Here is a 17472-nt window from a genome sequence, read left to right as displayed (position 1 = left end):
GGCAGCCGCCCGCCTCATTCAGCGAACTGAGTCGACTTTTTCACGTCGAAGAAGTCTGCTCGTGGCCCCCAGAGTTACTCTGGACTTTGTGAAATCGCTGTTTGTCTGATAGGTGTCGACACGGTTGTTTCTGAGAAAACTCATGCGTCTGTGCGCGCTACATGATGACTCAGAGGCTTCCGCTAACATGTAGCTGATAAAACAACTGTTTGACAAAACAAAGAAGAAATTACTGGACAAAATAACCTTCCAGTAAGCTCAGCATGAGTAAGAAACTTTAAAGACGTGTGAATTAAAGTGGTTGTGGTGGAAATTCCCAAAGACGAAGACATCTATCAATAGAATTTAACAAATTGAAACAAAACAAATGTTTCAACTGTTATTTTTTTATATTTTAGTGGTACACTGTCTCATGTTTTGACAAGAAAGGTTGAACTGAGAAAAAGAAATGGAAGAAATATGACTTAAAACTGTTGAAAACATAACAACTTCACTATTACTGGTTGTAATTTAATTTGTATTTTTATGTTTTAATTTTGTTACAAATGTCCCTGAAGTTTGAACTTTGTGAAGCTTCTAAGAAGAATAAATCAGATACAGCCACATTTTAATAAATTTTGTTTACATTTTTTAGGGGTTTATGCTTCTTTTTTATGTTTTAATCTATGAAATGCTCCTATAGTAATTGAAAGTTGTGTGTGTTGTCACCATTCTAAGTGTTAAATTGGCAACGACAAAGTGCCTTTAAAGGCGGACATTTGAGGGGATTAAAGGTTTAAATTCTGTCCCATTGAGTGCTGTGATGACAGTGGTCAGTGGTTTTTTTTTTGGTACATCTCTTCCTTCTGCTTTTTTAGTTTACTGTACTCCGCGTAACGAAAGCCCAGACGCGTCACAACAGGAAGCTGCTATGATGAGACACGTTATGAAATAATGACATGATGACGAACTTTGATTTGCCTCACACTGTTTCTGGTGTTCACCTCTGATCCTTCCCCCTTCCTGAATCCGGGTTTGGGAGAAGAAATGTGCTGATGAATGCAGGTTCCCTGAGGGATGGCACCAGATGGTAAGTTTCTGACTCAGCACAAGCTTTTATTTTGGTGATCTGTGCAACAGAAGGACACCCAAACGTACTTATTCATTAGCTTTTCTGAGCTCTTCCATTAAAACAACTTCACCAAATGAATGACAGTAATTAATGTACTTTTTAAGACACTGAAAGACCAATTTTATTTTTACATTATCATGATTCAGTCTTTTTGTAAATCTATTCTATTTCATCCTTAATACATCGCTGAAGATGCTGTAAAAAGACAAAAAGCTTCAGATTTGTTCTTTGTGGATGATTAATGTCCGTACGCCAAGAAATTGAATTGGCTTTATTAAAAAACGTAATTCATGCTTTTATTTGTGTACTTCCGGTGAGTGAACAGGACTACTTCCGGTGTTTTGACCCGAAAGGGAGAATCCGAACAGGAGCTATTTTGTTTGGAACAAGGGCGACAGAGTACCATCTCCGAGGACGTTTTCAGCCCCAACAATCAGTAAATTGTTGGTTTGGACGTTTTTCATTCTTCCCATCAGGTGTGATGATGTTAGCCACAGGTTAGTTCCAGTTTCCAGCCAGCTGACGGATTTAACTTCTTAACCAGAACTTGTTTATGTTTGTAGCTTAGCATGCTAACAAACTGATGACAGTGAGTGGCTCTTTGAACGTTTAATGTTTCTGCTTTACTCTTTAAAACCGCTGAAAACCCCAAATACCACACATTATTTAAAGTCTACAGGCCCAAGTATTTGACACATTTGTTTTGTTACCTGATATAATTTTTATTTCAGCATTTAGCTGTTGTCACTTTTGGAGCCAGAAGTACACAAGTAACAACATGTGTGACAAGTTGTTAAAAGATTGATCCCACATTTATTTACCATGAAACAAACAAGGTCTGAATAAGTGATTTTAGTAATGATTATCTGTTAAAACATTGTTTTTAATAATGAAATTGATCTGAACTTATACTTAAGACATAAACATATTAAACTAATGATTGGTGAGATGGTAATCTAAACTGTGGTGTTTTTAATTCTGTATAATTTCTGTAATATTGTATGTATGAGACCTTTGTGACTGACAGTTATTGATAAGGTGGCTGCAGTATTTTTCAAAAGGGACAAAAGAATTATATTTCATTGGTATTTGTTTGTTATGTTCATGTGATCAGCTTGTTGTTTTGATGATGTTTCTTTTGTCCAAGTACAAATTTGTTTTTTTTCTGTGATTGTAAGGGAGACTAGTAGTCCGTTGATGTTTCAGTGGTGAGTCCACATGAATCAAACAGATAGAAAGCCTGAAATGCTACATCATGCAATTAGTCATAATAATATTATTCATAATAATAAGGGCTGCCACTGAACATCTATTTCTGTATTAATTATTCCGTTGACCAGTTCTCTGACTAATCGGTTAATTTAAACAACCAATTTTTCTTAAAAAACAGCAGCACCAAGCCGATTGTCCTCCATGTTTGTTCTTGTTTCACACCTAGCAGCCCCCCCTCCCCTCCACACACACACACACACACACGGTTCTATTCATTGTTGCTTGTATGTTAGTTGTAGTGAAAAGAAGCCCTTAGTTTCAAGACCTCTGACCTAAAATCATCTGCCCCTAACTGTTTTAGGGGAATTATGTAGGAGAGCATTGTGAGGAAAAGATTAATAGGTTTGTTATTGCCAAGAGAACACACTAGCCTGTTCAAGAACAGTCCAATTATGGTAACATTTACAGCAGTTGAAGAAACGTTGAACAGCTGCCTGGGTCAAGCTGACGTGGTGTACATTCCTCCGAGCATTTATCAAAACTCTTGTCAAAGGGTTTGGAGATAAGAGTCAGAGATGTTACGTAAATCATAAGAAGACGGTGGATTGGTCAGGATTCTCACATACACACCAATGTTTCATTTTTATATGCCCTGTCTGTATCAGGCAGTGAGATTTTTGTGAATGTGGAAGCAAAGTGCAGGAGTGCTCTGAATAAAGTCCTCAGTGTCTGCTTCATTATTTGCTCAAACTTTCTGTATCCGCTGAACCTTTCTCCTGTACTGTTCTCTCTGAAGTTCATTGAATCCTGATTGTTTGGACACGTGTACCCTTCCTGACCATCTCATCAGTTATTCACAGGTTGTTTACATGCTTTACTAAGGCTTGTAAAAAAAAAAATCATGATTCATCACTGAGATAAGATGTTTATTTCATTACTAAGGTTTTGAAATATGAAAAATGATTGTGGGACATTTTGATGTCGTTGTCGAAGGTAACGTTGTCCTTAATGTGTTTCAGCGGTCCCTGGCCAAGTTCAACAGATGGTGCTAATTAAGGAAGAAGCTCCTGAAGAATGGAGGCCTGGTGTGGACCAGCTGGACTCAGGGCTCCTCAATGTCAAAGTGGAAGAGGAGGAACCTTGGACCGGTCTGGAGGGGGACCGACTCAACGTGAAGGAGGAGACTGATGTCAGCAGGTTTTCAGTCACTGCAGTTCCTTTGAAGAGCGAGGATGATGAAGAGAAGCCTCTGTTCTCACAGCTTCATCGGCACCAAGTGGAGGACAGAGATCTTCCAACCTGCAGCCCAGATGATCAGATGGAAGCAGCAGCTGATGAAGAGGACTGTGGAGGAGCAGAAACTGCCAGGAACTCAGAAGTAAATACTCCCAAAGAGGATTCCAGCTCGTCAGAGACAGAACTCAGTGAGGATTATGAAGATGACGAAGATGTGGACAATCCTGACCTGTCAGACTGTGGGCCAGGAACTGGAGACACTAACAAAGAGTGGAAGGAGAGCAGGGCTCCTGAGTCAGGTGTAATGATTAATAAGAAAAATGTAGAGTCACGCAAAAATGTCCTCACCGAACCAAAACCATTTCAATGTGACGTTTGTGGAAAAACGTTTAGCCAAAAATCTCATTTAAAGACGCACATGAGAGTCCACACGGGAGACAAACCGTTTCCTTGTGATGTTTGTGGACAAAGATTTGGCCAAAAGTCAAGTTTAAACAGACACATCAGGATCCACAGGGTAGACAAACCGTTTGCTTGTGACGTTTGTGGACACAGATTTAAGCAAAAAACATATTTAAAATTACACATGAGAATCCACACAGGAGACAAACCGTTTTCCTGTGGCGTCTGTGGACAAAGATTTAGCCAAAAGCCAAGTTTAAACTCTCACATGGTATTTCACACTGGAGTAAAACCATTCGCTTGTGATGTTTGTGGACAGAGATTTAGCCAAAAGCATAATCTAAACAGACACATGAGAGTCCACACCGGAGACAAATCATTTCCCTGTGACGTTTGTGGACAACGATTTAGCCAAAAAACAAATTTAATCTTACACATGAGAATCCACACAGGGGACAAGCCGTTTCCCTGTGGCGTTTGTGGACAACGATTTCGCCAAAAGTCAACTTTAAAGTCCCACATGAGATTTCACACGGGGGAAAAACCATTTCCCTGTGATGTTTGTGGACAACGATTTAGCAAAAAGTCAAGTTTAAACAGACACATCAGGATCCACAGGGTAGACAAATCATTTCCCTGTGACGTTTGTGGACAACGATTTAGCCAAAAAACAAATTTAATCTTACACATGAGAACCCACACAGGAGACAAACCGTTTCCCTGCGGCGTTTGTGAACAAAGATTTCGCCGAAAGCAGCATTTGGACAGACACAGCGCAACCCACACAGGAGACAAACCGTTTCCCTGCGGCGTTTGTGGACAACGATTTAGCCGAAAGCAACATTTGGACAGACACACCAGAACCCACACAAGACAGGAAACGGTTTCGCCTCATTCAGCGAACTGAGTCGACTTTTTCACGTTGAAGAAGCTACTAACATGTAGCTGATAAAACAACTGTTTGACAAAACAAAGAAGAAATTATTGGACAAAAAGGGGTCAGAGGATGGACTGTTTTTGGAGGCAGCGTTGGAGGAGGGGCTTTTATATTAACACCGCTAACAGCTTCATTTTGGTTCCTTCACTGCTGTTTTGTAGCTTGTTGAAACATTTGGAGAACTACATCAGTCTTTTTATTGGGCTCCTGGTCAGACGTGTCTAATCTAATCATGTCATCCTTGTTAAATCATTGTAAAGTGAATACAAAAATTTAAATTCGGTTCAGATAAATCAGATAATTACTTGACACTAAAAGTCAGAATATTATTCTCAAATTCTCTGTTCTGATCAGCTCTCCACGTTAGTAGTTCTAGTATTTGCTGCTAGTTTTTCTTCTACTGAAAAAAGACTCATGTAAGAAGGAAAATCTGTTTACATGCTCTCCAACTTTTACTTCCTCTAGACTCCAGAGGAAGTAAAAGTCGTAACAAGGTTTCCGTAGGTGAACCTGCTGATGCATCAGGTTTATGGTTTTAAAGTCACTTTTAACTTTCAGATTGTTTTGGAGTCTGTTTCTGCTGCTCAGCTTCCAACCTGAAGGATGTTTTCCTCCTTAGTCCGTCTCCTTTGCTGTGTCTTTGTGCTCAGGAGTGTAAAGTTGGTTAATATGAGGCTCTGAGGGAGTTCCCAGAAAGAGTCGAATAAATCGCTGTTCTAATACCCACAGCTTAGTCTGCCTGACTCTGTCCAGACGGCGCTGATTAAGTTTTTCTTTAAATCACAACACGATAAAGAACGATACAGAAATCCCTGTTATTAATGCCAACACTGTTACATCGAGTTTTTTTTATTTTTTATCATTCAATTTTGTTTTGTTAAAAGACAAATTTGCAATGTTTTGCAAAATACTGCTAATGCTATAATCCCTATAATAAAAGAAGCTCATATTTAACAAAATGTTCTAGCAAAACACATCTCGAGGAATTCATGGCTCAAGTTAGTTCTTTGCTTAAGATTTCGCCTTTTATTTTGCCATAACAAATAAAAAATATGTATATTTCGTATTTCTGGGCTGCGATTCCTCCCCATCAGGTAAATCTCTGCACTTGGCTGACCTGCACGCTGTCCTCCAGTGCAGCGTGTTGGAGGGGGTCCAGCAGCCTGTGCATCTAATCCCCCAGCATGCACCGAGAGCGTCCTCGGGCCAGGTTGTTGTTGTTGCCATGAGGACAGCCGAGCCGCGGGGGAACTGAGCTGCAGCATCATGCTTCCTCCAGAGTTCATTTCCCCAGAATGGAGGCGACCAAGCTTTCCTGTCGCTTCCTTTTCCCAAACTGCCTTCCAGTCGTCCTCGTCCGGCATAATTCATCCGAAGGAGGAGAGAACAGAAGCAGCGGGCGAAATTTGCATTTGAAAAGAGAGTGATGACAAACCCTTCGTTCTGAGGAGAAGGTGAGTTTACTCGTGTTTGCTTTGCTTCCTTCCTAAATGACTGTAATTACGTGCATTTTGTGCTATTTGTGAGTTACTGTTATGTTATGCTGTAAAAAAAGCACTATCTTCAATCATTTGAATGTGATCTGCTTCAGGAGTTCGGTCAGAGTCCCCCCCCTCCATTAATCTGTGCTGTCAGTACCAGCAGTTAGACCACACTTCAACACAAACAACAGCCTCTGGATTATTTGATCATCTGAAACATTTCGTCTCAGAGAAACAGGCAACTTCAACCTGTTCCACGGAGGACTGTTGGCAGCACTTTTGAAACATTCGAGACGACCAGAGACTTAAAATCAGATGCAGCATGACAAATGTTATCTCACACTCAGCAACACTGATCAGGCTGCCTGACTAGACAACGAATAATGCACGAGGTTATGAACATTTTCCATTTGCCACTGTTCTCCAGTGGATGAATCATTCTTCTGGTAGTCTTTCTAACGAGCTGCAGACTCTGTTGCAACCTTTCGCACAGTGAAATGTGTGCGGAGCTGCCAGAGCTGTCGGACGGAGGGGGCATCACACTCAAATGTGTCATTTCTTTCTCTTGGCAATCGCACTGCGGCGCTTTTCAACAAGTCGCACGTTTTATGATGAGCAGAACCCTTACAGCCCTGCAGCTCGTTTGCTGTCCGAGACTCATGTTTTCATGTTTTTATTGTTGTTTTGTCGTTGTAGTTTATTTTTAAAGTGTTTCTGTTCATGCACATGCAATAATCACACACAGTAAGTGGGCTTTTTTTGTAACAGATCGTCATGGCTGTTAATGGAAACTTCTGTTCAAATATAGCTTTGCTTTTTCTGCCCCCTATTGGTGGATTTAACAACAGCATGGAAATAACAGCAGACCTTCCTTTCTTTGTTATGTGTTCACATTTCTAGGAATATTAAAATATATTATATATTCTGTGTACAATAAACTCTGCTTTTGTATTTTGAACATATTGCTTTTGGTCTGAGTAGAGGATTATATCTCAGTTGTGTGGACTCCCATCTACTGAGTCATGCATTTTTTTAAAGTTTCTTTTCTGCAGAAAATTCTTGTTGCAATAAGGTGTTATAAAGAAAAAAATAATATTTAACAAATTTTACAAAAATGCAAAGGGGGGAGTTATTAGATATCTTGCCCTCTAGAAATGGATTAAAGGAGTTAATTTGGACATTTTTTACAAATCTAAGAGTTCGATTAAAATTCATCCAGTGGTTCCTGAAATATTTTGCCAACAGACAGATTATGCATATAAGACTGAGGCCGGGAGGAACAAATTTATACACGGGCTAAGATCCACCCCATTACCTCATTCAACACCACCGACTATAATAAGTCATTTAGTAAATCATTTCAATCTAAAACTGAGTCTACTGAGGAATGTGTGCTCTTTTTGCTTTTTTGTCCACAGTGCGATGTTTACAGTAAAGTAAGCCCTCCATACGAAGCCCCCCGCGGTGCCAGTTAACGCTCTCTCCATCCATCTACAGTCAGAAAGAACAGATCAAACAACGGCACACTGAGTTTGCAACCTGCTCTTGTTTTTGGTGTTTTTAGATTTATTTCTGCACAAGCTGTCAAGCTAAAATAAAACCCTCCACAGGCCTGCATTGTCGAAGAGCTGCAGTCTGTGCTGCCAAGGTCACAAAAAGTGGTGCGGGAGTTGAAAAAACAGGCAAAAATATAAAAAATAACATGTATAAAACGTAATGTAGATTTCTACAAATTTAAATTTTGTCAGCACTTTCTAAAGGACAGATCACGTAAATATATAAGTAAAGCACATCTGAACATCAGCTACAGATAAAGAGTAGAAACTGACATTTATTTAAGCAAAAAAAAAAAAAAAAAGTATTTTTAATGTCCACAGAGACAGAACCTCCTGGCTATGAAACAGTTTGTCCCTTTTAGTCAAGAGATGAAAGAATTCATTTTGCTCAGGTTTTAAGTTCCTTGCAAAAAAAAAAAATCCACTAATTAAAAAAATTCCTTTAAAACATTCACCAAAAGTAATTCTGTCCTGTTTCAAAAAGCGAGATGAAAGCGGTATTTTGACTGTAGGAAGAGGCCGATGAAGGAAGCAACGTTTTCATGCTGGCATGTAATAAATGTTTCATGGCTCTCATGCTGTGTTTTCTCCTCCGCAGCTGTTCTTCCTTCACACAGGCCACCAGATGTTCGAGGGGACTGCAGCCCACCTATGGATGAGCTGGGCAGCGTTCTGCCTGCTGGCTGCGGGCACGCCGTTAATGCCTGAAACCCCCCGGCTGTGTCCACCGAGCTGCCGCTGCGACGCCGCCACCCTGGAGGTGAACTGCTCTGGTGGGCGGCTCTTCGCCGTGCCCAGCGGTCTCCCCTTCGAGTCGACGCTGCTAAACCTAACTCGCAACACAATCAAGACTCTTGCCACCCGGCAGTTCCACAATCTCACGCAGCTGCTGCATCTGGATTTAAGTGACAATCTTTTAACTCTGGTTGAGGTGGAAGCCTTCCTCGGTCTGCGAAGCCTTCTGACGCTGCGCCTTCCTCGCAATCACCTCAAGGTTATTTCCGTGGGAGTGTTTGCTGGCTTGAAAAGCTTGCAGTTATTGGACATAAGCAGCAATAAGATTCTTGTGTTGCTCGACTTTACTTTCAGGGACTTAGCATCCCTGGAGTTTTTCACAGCAGATGGTAATGATTTTGTTTTCGTCTCTCGCCAAGCTTTCGCTGGGCTGACCAGTTTGAAGAAGTTGGCCATTGACGGCCGTAACCTCACTGCTGTGCCGACAGAGGCGCTGGCTCAGCTGACTGACCTGAGAAGCCTTCATCTTCAGCACCTGGGCCTCGCCGTCCTGCCGAACTACTCTTTCCATCCCCTCGTGCACCTGAAGGAACTTATCATTTCTCATTTCTCCAGGCTGGAGACGTTGTCAGGAAACAGCCTCTTTGGCCTCAATCTCACATCCTTAACCATCCAACACTGCAACCTCAGCGAGGTACCTTACATCCCTTTACAGCCCCTGGTATATCTGGTGTACCTTGATCTTTCTTTTAACCCGATCACCTGCATTCGAGGGAACCTGCTCGGAGATTTACTCCGACTCCAGGAGTTTCGTCTGGTCGGGGGCTCATTGATGTGCATCGAGAGCGGCGCCTTCAAGGGTTTGGCGTATTTGAGAGTGCTAAATGTGTCCCAAAACTTTCTCACCACACTCGAGTCAGGATCTTTTCATTCAGTGGACACGCTGAAAACCTTGGGGCTCGGTGACAACCCGTTAGCGTGCGACTGCCGTTTGCTGTGGGTGGCGCAGAGACAGCTGCACGTCGACTTCGACGGGCGCCCACCGATCTGCGCCACCTCCGTCCGGCTGGAGGGCTGGAATTTTCTCGACTTTGCCGAGGACGAGCTCTCGAACCTGCTCACCTGTCGGCGGCCTCGGATTTTAAACCTCAAATCTCCACAAGTGAGAGTGGATCAAGGACACACGGTGGAGTTTTACTGCAGCGCAGAAGGTGACCCTCAGCCATCTGTCAGCTGGCTTAATCCTCAGCTAAGGCGTATTTCAACCACAGGTAGAGTACGAGCTCTGTCTAATGGTTCTCTGGAGGTTCGCTATGCTCAGCCTCTTGATAGTGGTACTTATATCTGCGTGGCATCGAATGCAGCAGGAAATGATAGCCTGGCTGTCAGCCTCCTTGTCCAAGCCCTGCCGCCATCCTCGAAAAACCTTTTTCGCCCCAAAGGTTGGTCCGCCTCTCCGTCTGCTTCTCCAGGTGAGAATCAGAAACTCCCGTTCGACCTGAAGACGTTGCTGATAGCGACAACCATCGGGTTTTTCTCCTTCTTCAGCTCGGTGACAGTTTGCTTCATCTTCATGTTCTTCTGGAGTAAAGGCAAAGGGCAAATCAAGCACACAGCCACGATCGCGTACGTGCCACGGAGCGCCGTGTCCAACAATAACACAAGGACAGGAAACTATAAGGAGACCGGCCGGTTCACCATGAAGCTAATATGACTCGGTTTGTTTCAAGCAAAAGGAGCTAAAGAAGTGAAGTTTAAGTTTAATTCATATCGCAGAGTCTGACTACTGATCATAAAACTGATATGAGCATGTTCCAGAAGTTCTTAGGATTTTAAATTAAATTTGAAAGAAAGTTCTTGAATGAGTTTGTTGTCATTTTAGAGACTTTTATGAGACTCGATTTGCAGCAAAGCTGGAACGTACAGTAAATTAGCTGCACTGACTGCACATGATTTATATAAAATGTGAAAAGCTTAAGAAGTCAGAAAGCTTATATTCTTCATGTTCGTGTGTGAAAGCGAATAAGACATGCCTGCTTGACTAATTCTATGGTATGCTTGTTTCTTTTGTTCAATTGGTCTCTAAAGGACAAATGACATAACAGAAAATGTAATTACTGTGCTATTATAGACCTCAGTGAAGTAAAGCACAGCAATAGGAAGGATAACTTTATATTTAGCCTTTTGTAGATTGCATAACATCTATTAGTTCTCAATTATTGCCATTTTTTAGGGAGTTCTAATAGCCTGTGTTAAATTTGCTGACCATTTTCTAACACATAAATTTAATATATTGTATTTTTTTTAGATTGAATTATTTTTAAAAAGTGGGTTAATTAATAAAAGGAGCTTTGAAAAGTGTATTTTGGTGTTTCATTTATTATTTTGTATTTTTGTGACTTTTTAGTGTGATTGTTATTTTATTCCTACAGAGCTAGTAGTTAATACCACACCACCTAAAGGGAAAGGAGACAGAATCGGGCTTGAATTTTCCATAAATTATTTCAACAAATTGAAGTTTTGGAACATATTCGCTGCAAAGCAGGACCGACCTGAGACCTCCGCCAGCGAGTGGAGCTAACGCTGCACCCATAACCGGCGAACAAACGCCACAGATGTGCTTGTGTGGAGAGATTTCATCAGTGGATGGATGATGACACCGAAGCTAAACGTAAATGATGTTGTTGCCATGACAATTCATTAACTCTGCCAGCGTGGAGTTGAAAAGGGCCCAACTGGTTTCCATAACAACATTCGCCACAGACCTCAAACACAATAAAGGAGGCTCTAAAGGTGAAGGGTGGAATTTTCTAAAAGAGTGATACAGCAATTAAACCTCGTCTCACTGTGTTTAAAGACAACTATTTTTAACATTGCAAGTTTGCTCAAATGGTGGGTTAAAGAAGCCCAATATTATAAATCAAAGCCTGATATAAAACAACATTAATAGAAGCACGGTGGCAGGTTTTTTACAGAGAGCAATCTGGTCAAAGAGTCTTCACATTTCTAGATTTGGAAAATATTGTGAACTGCCAAAAACACCTACTCACAAATCTTTCTTTGTGAGTCCGCCAAATAATATCTGAACAAACCCTTGTGTGCAAAGTTTTCAGAACATGGGAAGGGTTAAACCAGAAGTTTGTTTTATGCCACTGCAACTGAACGGAAAATGTCTAACTTAAAAACTAAAATATTAAAAAAACTCAATAAAATAAAGATCGAAAAAGTTTTGAATAATATATAAAGTATAGTATATAGTATATTAAATTTTTTTTTAGGTGGAATCAATGTCTGAGTTAAAATAAATCTACTAACAATGAAACTTTTGAGTTTATTGCTTTAATTAAAAAAACAGGGTTGTATTCCATTATTAGCCATTGAGTTATTAGTAAAAAAAATTAACAACAAACAACAATAAAACCTGGCGTTCAAGTTTCACAGCCAAAGTTATGTAGAATAAAACCCAAATTAACCATCATGCTATTTTAGCTCTTTTCTTAAATTAGTTTAAATTATTCAATAATGATAATAGTTTATATTATATAATTTTTTTCTTCGCAAATCAAATGCTTTACTTCCAAATTTTAGTTTTGTTCTATTTTCTGTAAAAATGTTGTTATTATTATTATTATTATTTATTTGATTTTATCTGCATAAATCTTATCCCCTACAAACTGCCAGGTAAAAATCATCATGGTTTTATTTTGAACACAGCCATAAATAGTAGCCCGGAAGTGCAGCCTCCGTCACGGATGTGATTCTTCTTTTCAAAACATAGGTTGTGTTAGCAGTTAGCTCATACATACTTTCCCTGTATTACTGACAACTACAAATAAGTATTTTATAATATAGTACTCTAGAATAGTATTATATTTATATCATAGAATAAATATGGCCACGGTAAGACGGTTTATTCAGCTATTGGTGTAACGCAGGACAAACTCCCACAACTACAGCGACAAAAGAGCTAAATTCGGTTAGCATCATTTAGAAAATTGTACAGCCATGAGTTTGGCCGTCGGACGCGAACCCAGAAAGACTGCGGGGAACCGCATGTCTAAATTATTGGATGCTGAAGAAGAGGATGAGTTTTACAAGACCACATATGGAGGCTTCCACGATGTGAGTAACCTACAACTGAAACACGGAAGACACGATAGGTTAGCATTAGCCGGCTAGCATGAGGCTAACTTTAGGTCCAGACATGTTTATTTTAAAAGCGAGCATGCAATTATAAAGAGTTATAATTACAGAAATACATATTTATCATGATGATTCTGTAACAGTCCATCTGTGAAACTAATATTCTGTTTCATATAAAATAACTATTCCTAAAACAACTGTATATATTCTTATTGATACAAACAATAATATAAGTTTACGTGTTTACTCTTGTTGGTGAATAGCATTCAGCCTACTGCCTACATATGCTTTATATTTATTTATATAAAGTTTAGTGAATGTGTTTTGAAATAATAAAATAAATCTGTTTACTGTCATTGGTGTATTATATTTATATAGGTTATATCTAATTAGATAATTGACAAAACATAGAAATTCTATTTCGTAAAGACAGTAAACAGTTTAAAATATGGACAGACAGCGTCATACAAACCATGAAGTGTACTTAAAGATTATTATTATTATTATTGTTGTTTTAGTCAACAAAGTCTGCTGCCAAACGTATTTAATCATAATAATAAAAATCAGTGATGGAGCAAACGGCATTAATTTTTGTAATGATCTTTGTAATTCAAACATTTCTTAACTAAATGGCTGCTTCATGCTCTGCTGTAAAGACTTCAAAATTTATATATTACGTTTTTAATGAAACACATCTGTCAAGTCAGATATTCATTGCTACTATTTTAGAAAAAATTCAAAAAAGTTCAGATTTCTTACAAAAATGAAAAGTATTGTGCCATCATATATTTACAAATTTTTTTAATATCTCAAAATTTGTGTATAATATTCACATACTTTTATTGTTTTCATGCATTAATTGTTAATTCATGATGCTTTTAAAAGTTGCTCCTTGGTGATGTAGCTTTCAAGAGCAAGAAAATGGTTTTTAACCTGTTTTGGAACCTGTATACATTTGTTTTAATTTCAGATTTTAGTACTTTAATTAGCACAATTATCCGTTTATCCGTTTTTCCCATCACACTGTTTGTCATCGACTTTAATTGAGTGACCTTTTCCCAAACTTTCCTGTATCTTACTCCAGCAGCTCATCTAGTGCGAAAGGAAAAACATGTTTTATTTTTGTTCTGAAAATCATGTCTGTCAGATGTAAAATAATAATTGAAAAACAGGAGTGAATGAAACCAGCTCTTCTTTCTGTTTCCCACCCAAAATAAAAGAAAGACTCTAATTATACTGTTTGTCAGAACATTACACCTGATTGTAAAATGTAAATTTCTTTCTGTGGTTTGACTCATCTTCTGGAGACAGCTGCCGGTTCAAGGATCACCTTGTGTGGGGGTTTGGCAGCACCGGCTCTCACAGTTCTGACAAGAATGACTTGACAGGAGTGGTGGTTGTGGGGGGAAACGAGACGAGACGTCTCAGTCATCACTGTTGGGACTGGATATAACCGTGACATTTCCGGCGCATTTAGTTTTGCACGGCCAGACTTACAGTATCTTATTTTACCTTAGTGGAAAAAGGAAACGAATGCTTTGCTTCGTTGGATTTTCTGCGGGATGCACTGACGCTCCGTCTGTAAAATGGTTGTTTCGGAGACGCTGACACTTGCGGGAACATCCCTGAAAGTGTGAGCAACATGTTATATGTAGCTATAATTATCCAGTCAGGCAGCCTAGCTCTATTGTTTGTTCCGTATTTCATCAGAACTGGACATTTTCAGCATGTGGGTTGTTGTTTTGTTGCTTTCGTGAAGGTGTTGAAAACAGCAACATCAGCATCAGAAGATAAACAGAAAGTTGCTTGAAATCAACAACCTGATAGCAGTCGGTGACAAATTTGAAGTTCTGTACGATAACTTTATGTTACACCTCTAAAAGTGCATTGTAGTTGATGATACATTTATCTTAATAACTTCCTTTACTTCCTAATTATATCCACAAAAAGTTTCAACTTGATGTTTAGAATATCCTGAAGGGGTTTTGTTTTACCACCTTGAACCTTGTATCTGCAGTTTGCTTCATGATGCCGTCTGTTTGCTTTCAGGAATCAGGGGATGATGAATACCACGGAGAACATTCAGACACGGAGGATGAGGTGGACAGCGACTTTGACATCGACGAAGGAGACGAGCCAGACAGCGACCAGGAGGAAGATGCACCCCGGAGAAAAAGTCGGGTTGTCACTAAAGCTTATAAGGTATCCCCTTCACTTCAGAGGGTGGGAAACTTTAAGCCTACATATCTGAGATAACATTCCTCCCTCTTACGTATAACCATACAGCTTTAATACACAAACCCCCCTCATGCAGCTGTTTGTTGCCGAATGTCCTCATGTCAGCACTAACGGAGGGATGAAACTGCAAAACTGTTTCTGACGTCACTTTTTGTAGAGTTTTAAAATCATTCAAGGGGAAATTGTTCATATTTAGCTCTTTTATCACACATTTTTATAAACAGACAAGGAAAAATGTCTCAGAACTTAACAGGATACAAAAAAATGTCCTCATTTGACAGATTCTTTTCTGTCTTTAGGCTCAGTAAATTACTTGACACTCGCACTCCTCATAGAAGAAAAACAGTTGTGTTCATTGTGATTTGTTTTTATTCCATTCAAGGAGCCTATAAAAGTGGCAAAACCCAAACCTAAAAGACCCAGTGAGGAACAGAAGAAGACTGAGAAAACCAAAGTGGAGCTCAAAAGAAGGATTCCCCAGGAGTTCCAAGATTTTGGTGAAAGTGAGTTTCCTGCAAATACCTGCAGTGTTTTTTTTTTTTTTTTTCTTGTCTTCAAACTACAGCAAGCATTTCTCTTCACATGAAGTTTATTTTCTGAGCTCCATTCCTTGTATTTTTTCGTCTTTAGCTCGGAAGTCTGTGCGACAGTCGACCAGCGAGCATACAAGGAAAACCAACCTGCGCTTGCAGGAGCGCCAGGATGCTCCTCGGAGGCGGAGAGGGGCTCATCGCGACCGACCACTCACCCAGGAAGAGCTGCTGGCAGAGGCCAAAGTAACAGCCGAGGTCAACATTCGATCTCTGGGTGAGAACTTGTTGAAGTAACCAGTCAGAAACAACAAAAGAAAATCAAGAAAAATCAGGCTTACTGTTTTTTCTGGTGGTGTAGAGAGAGATTGGTTGATAGAAGTCAACTAAATAGACAAAAGAAATGATGCAATGCCACATAATGGGAATAAAAATAATTACAGCTATTGTGTTGAAGTTGTACAAGTATTCTGTGTCTTTATGTTTATTTTCTGCAGTAATTTAAACTATGTAGAACAGAATTAAATGTCTTTACTGAGGTATTTTAACTGTGTTTTGTACATATGAGACATTTTTGTTGTTTTGGTTTTCATTTTGTAGAAAACTATGAGCGCCTGGAGGCAGACAAGAAGAAACAAGTCCATAAGAAGCGACGTTTTGAGGGCCCAACCATCCGCTACCATTCAGTCCTCATGCCGCTGGTCTCCCAGTCGCTTCTCAAAGAAGAGAACGTGGATGTCGAGGGGTATGTAAGGTCACCAGCTGGACTCAGTTTGGGAGGAATGTAGCAAACACAATGCTGGTTTTGTGTAGTTTTGAGTGGATTCACTGTAAAAACAGTCTGTAAACAAATATCCACGGCTCTGATCCCATTTCTCACAGTCTGGATCAGGATGTCTCTCAGACGGCACCACAGAATCCCACCACGCCCTCCCAGCAGCCCACCGGAGGCCTGTGCTCCAGGACTTTCATAACGTTCAGCGACGAAGAAGCGTTCGATGCGGCGTTTGCTCGCGGCGCCCAGCCGAGCCCTCAACTCCCGGTCCAGGAGGTCTGCCCCGTCACCCACAAGGCGGCGCTGTACCGAGACCCGGTCACGGACATACCGTACGCCAACGCCCGGGCCTTCCGCATCATCCGCGAAGCGTACCGCAAATACGTGGCGGCTCATGGATTTCCAAACACGTCAGCGGGGGGTGCGGGAGGCGACTCCTCCGCCATGAAGGGGGTCCGCCAGAAAATGGTTGCCAAACAGACTGCTGTCGCCACATAGAGAGGTTTTTTTTTGTTGTTTTTTTACAATTACTACATTCTTTCTTCTGTTGTTGTCAGAGGATTTCTAACACGCCTTAATTAAAACAGTTGTTGGATTTCCATAACTTGTAGGATGTCTTAATTATTCATTCTTAATGTAGGAAAACATTTAATTATTTGGACCTGATGAGGCAACATGAACCTGGGATTACATCAACAACTTCATCTGGTCGTTTTTTACTTTAATTTTTTTTTTATAAACATGGTTCTCAAAAAAGAAAACATTTTTCGACCTTACCTTTTTATTAAAATTAAAATTATTTACACTAAATTTTAGCTCAATATCCTTAAAATTGACTACATTTTTGCTGGTATTGTGTTTAGTTATGGCGACCATCTTGAATTTCGTTGGCTCCAACAGACAGACTTGTCTCCAAATAGTTATTTGGAAAATTTTAGACAAAGTTGTCTCAGTCTCAGCTACTACACCAAAATTTAGGCCAATATCTGTAAATTTGACTGAATTATAGCCATTTATTTCAATTTTCCAACGTCAGTCGGCTGTGGCAGTCATCTTGAATCATGTTGACTTTCTCCAATTTTCTGTTTTATGAGATGTTTTGGTCACAGACAGACT

At 40.0% G+C, this 17472-nt stretch overlaps 3 protein-coding genes across 9 annotated transcripts in view; all 3 read left to right on the top strand.

Annotated features, from left to right (window-relative positions):
- The window catches only part of LOC108238995 (zinc finger protein OZF-like), a 7588-nt gene extending 1968 nt beyond the window's left edge, over window positions 1-5620 (top strand). For 5 of the 7 annotated variants that reach the window (XM_025007087.2, XM_037975829.1, XM_025007078.2 and 2 more), the window contains one exon: window positions 4031-5620. In XM_025007087.2, coding sequence (XP_024862855.1) covers window positions 4031-4868 — 838 coding nt within the window. In that variant the 3' untranslated portion in view covers window positions 4869-5620. Of the gene's footprint in view, window positions 1-1451; window positions 1609-3051; window positions 3184-3342 lie in introns of those variants that run through there. The other 2 variants (XM_025007077.2, XM_037975828.1) reach the window with 2 other exon arrangements.
- Window positions 5621-5765: 145 nt separating this feature from the next.
- LOC108239855 (leucine-rich repeat and immunoglobulin-like domain-containing nogo receptor-interacting protein 1) lies at window positions 5766-11074 on the top strand. Its single transcript, XM_017422844.3, has 2 exons — window positions 5766-6352; window positions 8534-11074. Exon 2 carries the CDS (start codon window positions 8561-8563, stop codon window positions 10382-10384), a length of 1824 nt encoding a protein of 607 aa, XP_017278333.1. The 5' UTR covers window positions 5766-6352; window positions 8534-8560; the 3' UTR covers window positions 10385-11074.
- Window positions 11075-12423: 1349 nt separating this feature from the next.
- vps72a (vacuolar protein sorting 72 homolog a) lies at window positions 12424-16960 on the top strand. The gene is made up of 6 exons (XM_017422858.3): window positions 12424-12792; window positions 14863-15015; window positions 15434-15554; window positions 15682-15858; window positions 16182-16326; window positions 16464-16960. The coding sequence occupies exons 1-6, from the start codon at window positions 12676-12678 to the stop codon at window positions 16852-16854; spliced, it is 1104 nt and encodes a 367-aa protein (XP_017278347.1). The 5' UTR covers window positions 12424-12675; the 3' UTR covers window positions 16855-16960.
- Window positions 16961-17472: the final 512 nt, after the last annotated feature.

Source organism: Kryptolebias marmoratus, linkage group LG5 (assembly GCF_001649575.2).
Source record: "Kryptolebias marmoratus isolate JLee-2015 linkage group LG5, ASM164957v2, whole genome shotgun sequence".
In the NCBI taxonomy this organism is placed as follows: Eukaryota; Metazoa; Chordata; class Actinopteri; order Cyprinodontiformes; family Rivulidae; genus Kryptolebias; species Kryptolebias marmoratus.
The sequence above is the reverse complement of the archived record's forward strand: the minus strand, read 5'-3'. Positions and strand labels throughout refer to the sequence as shown.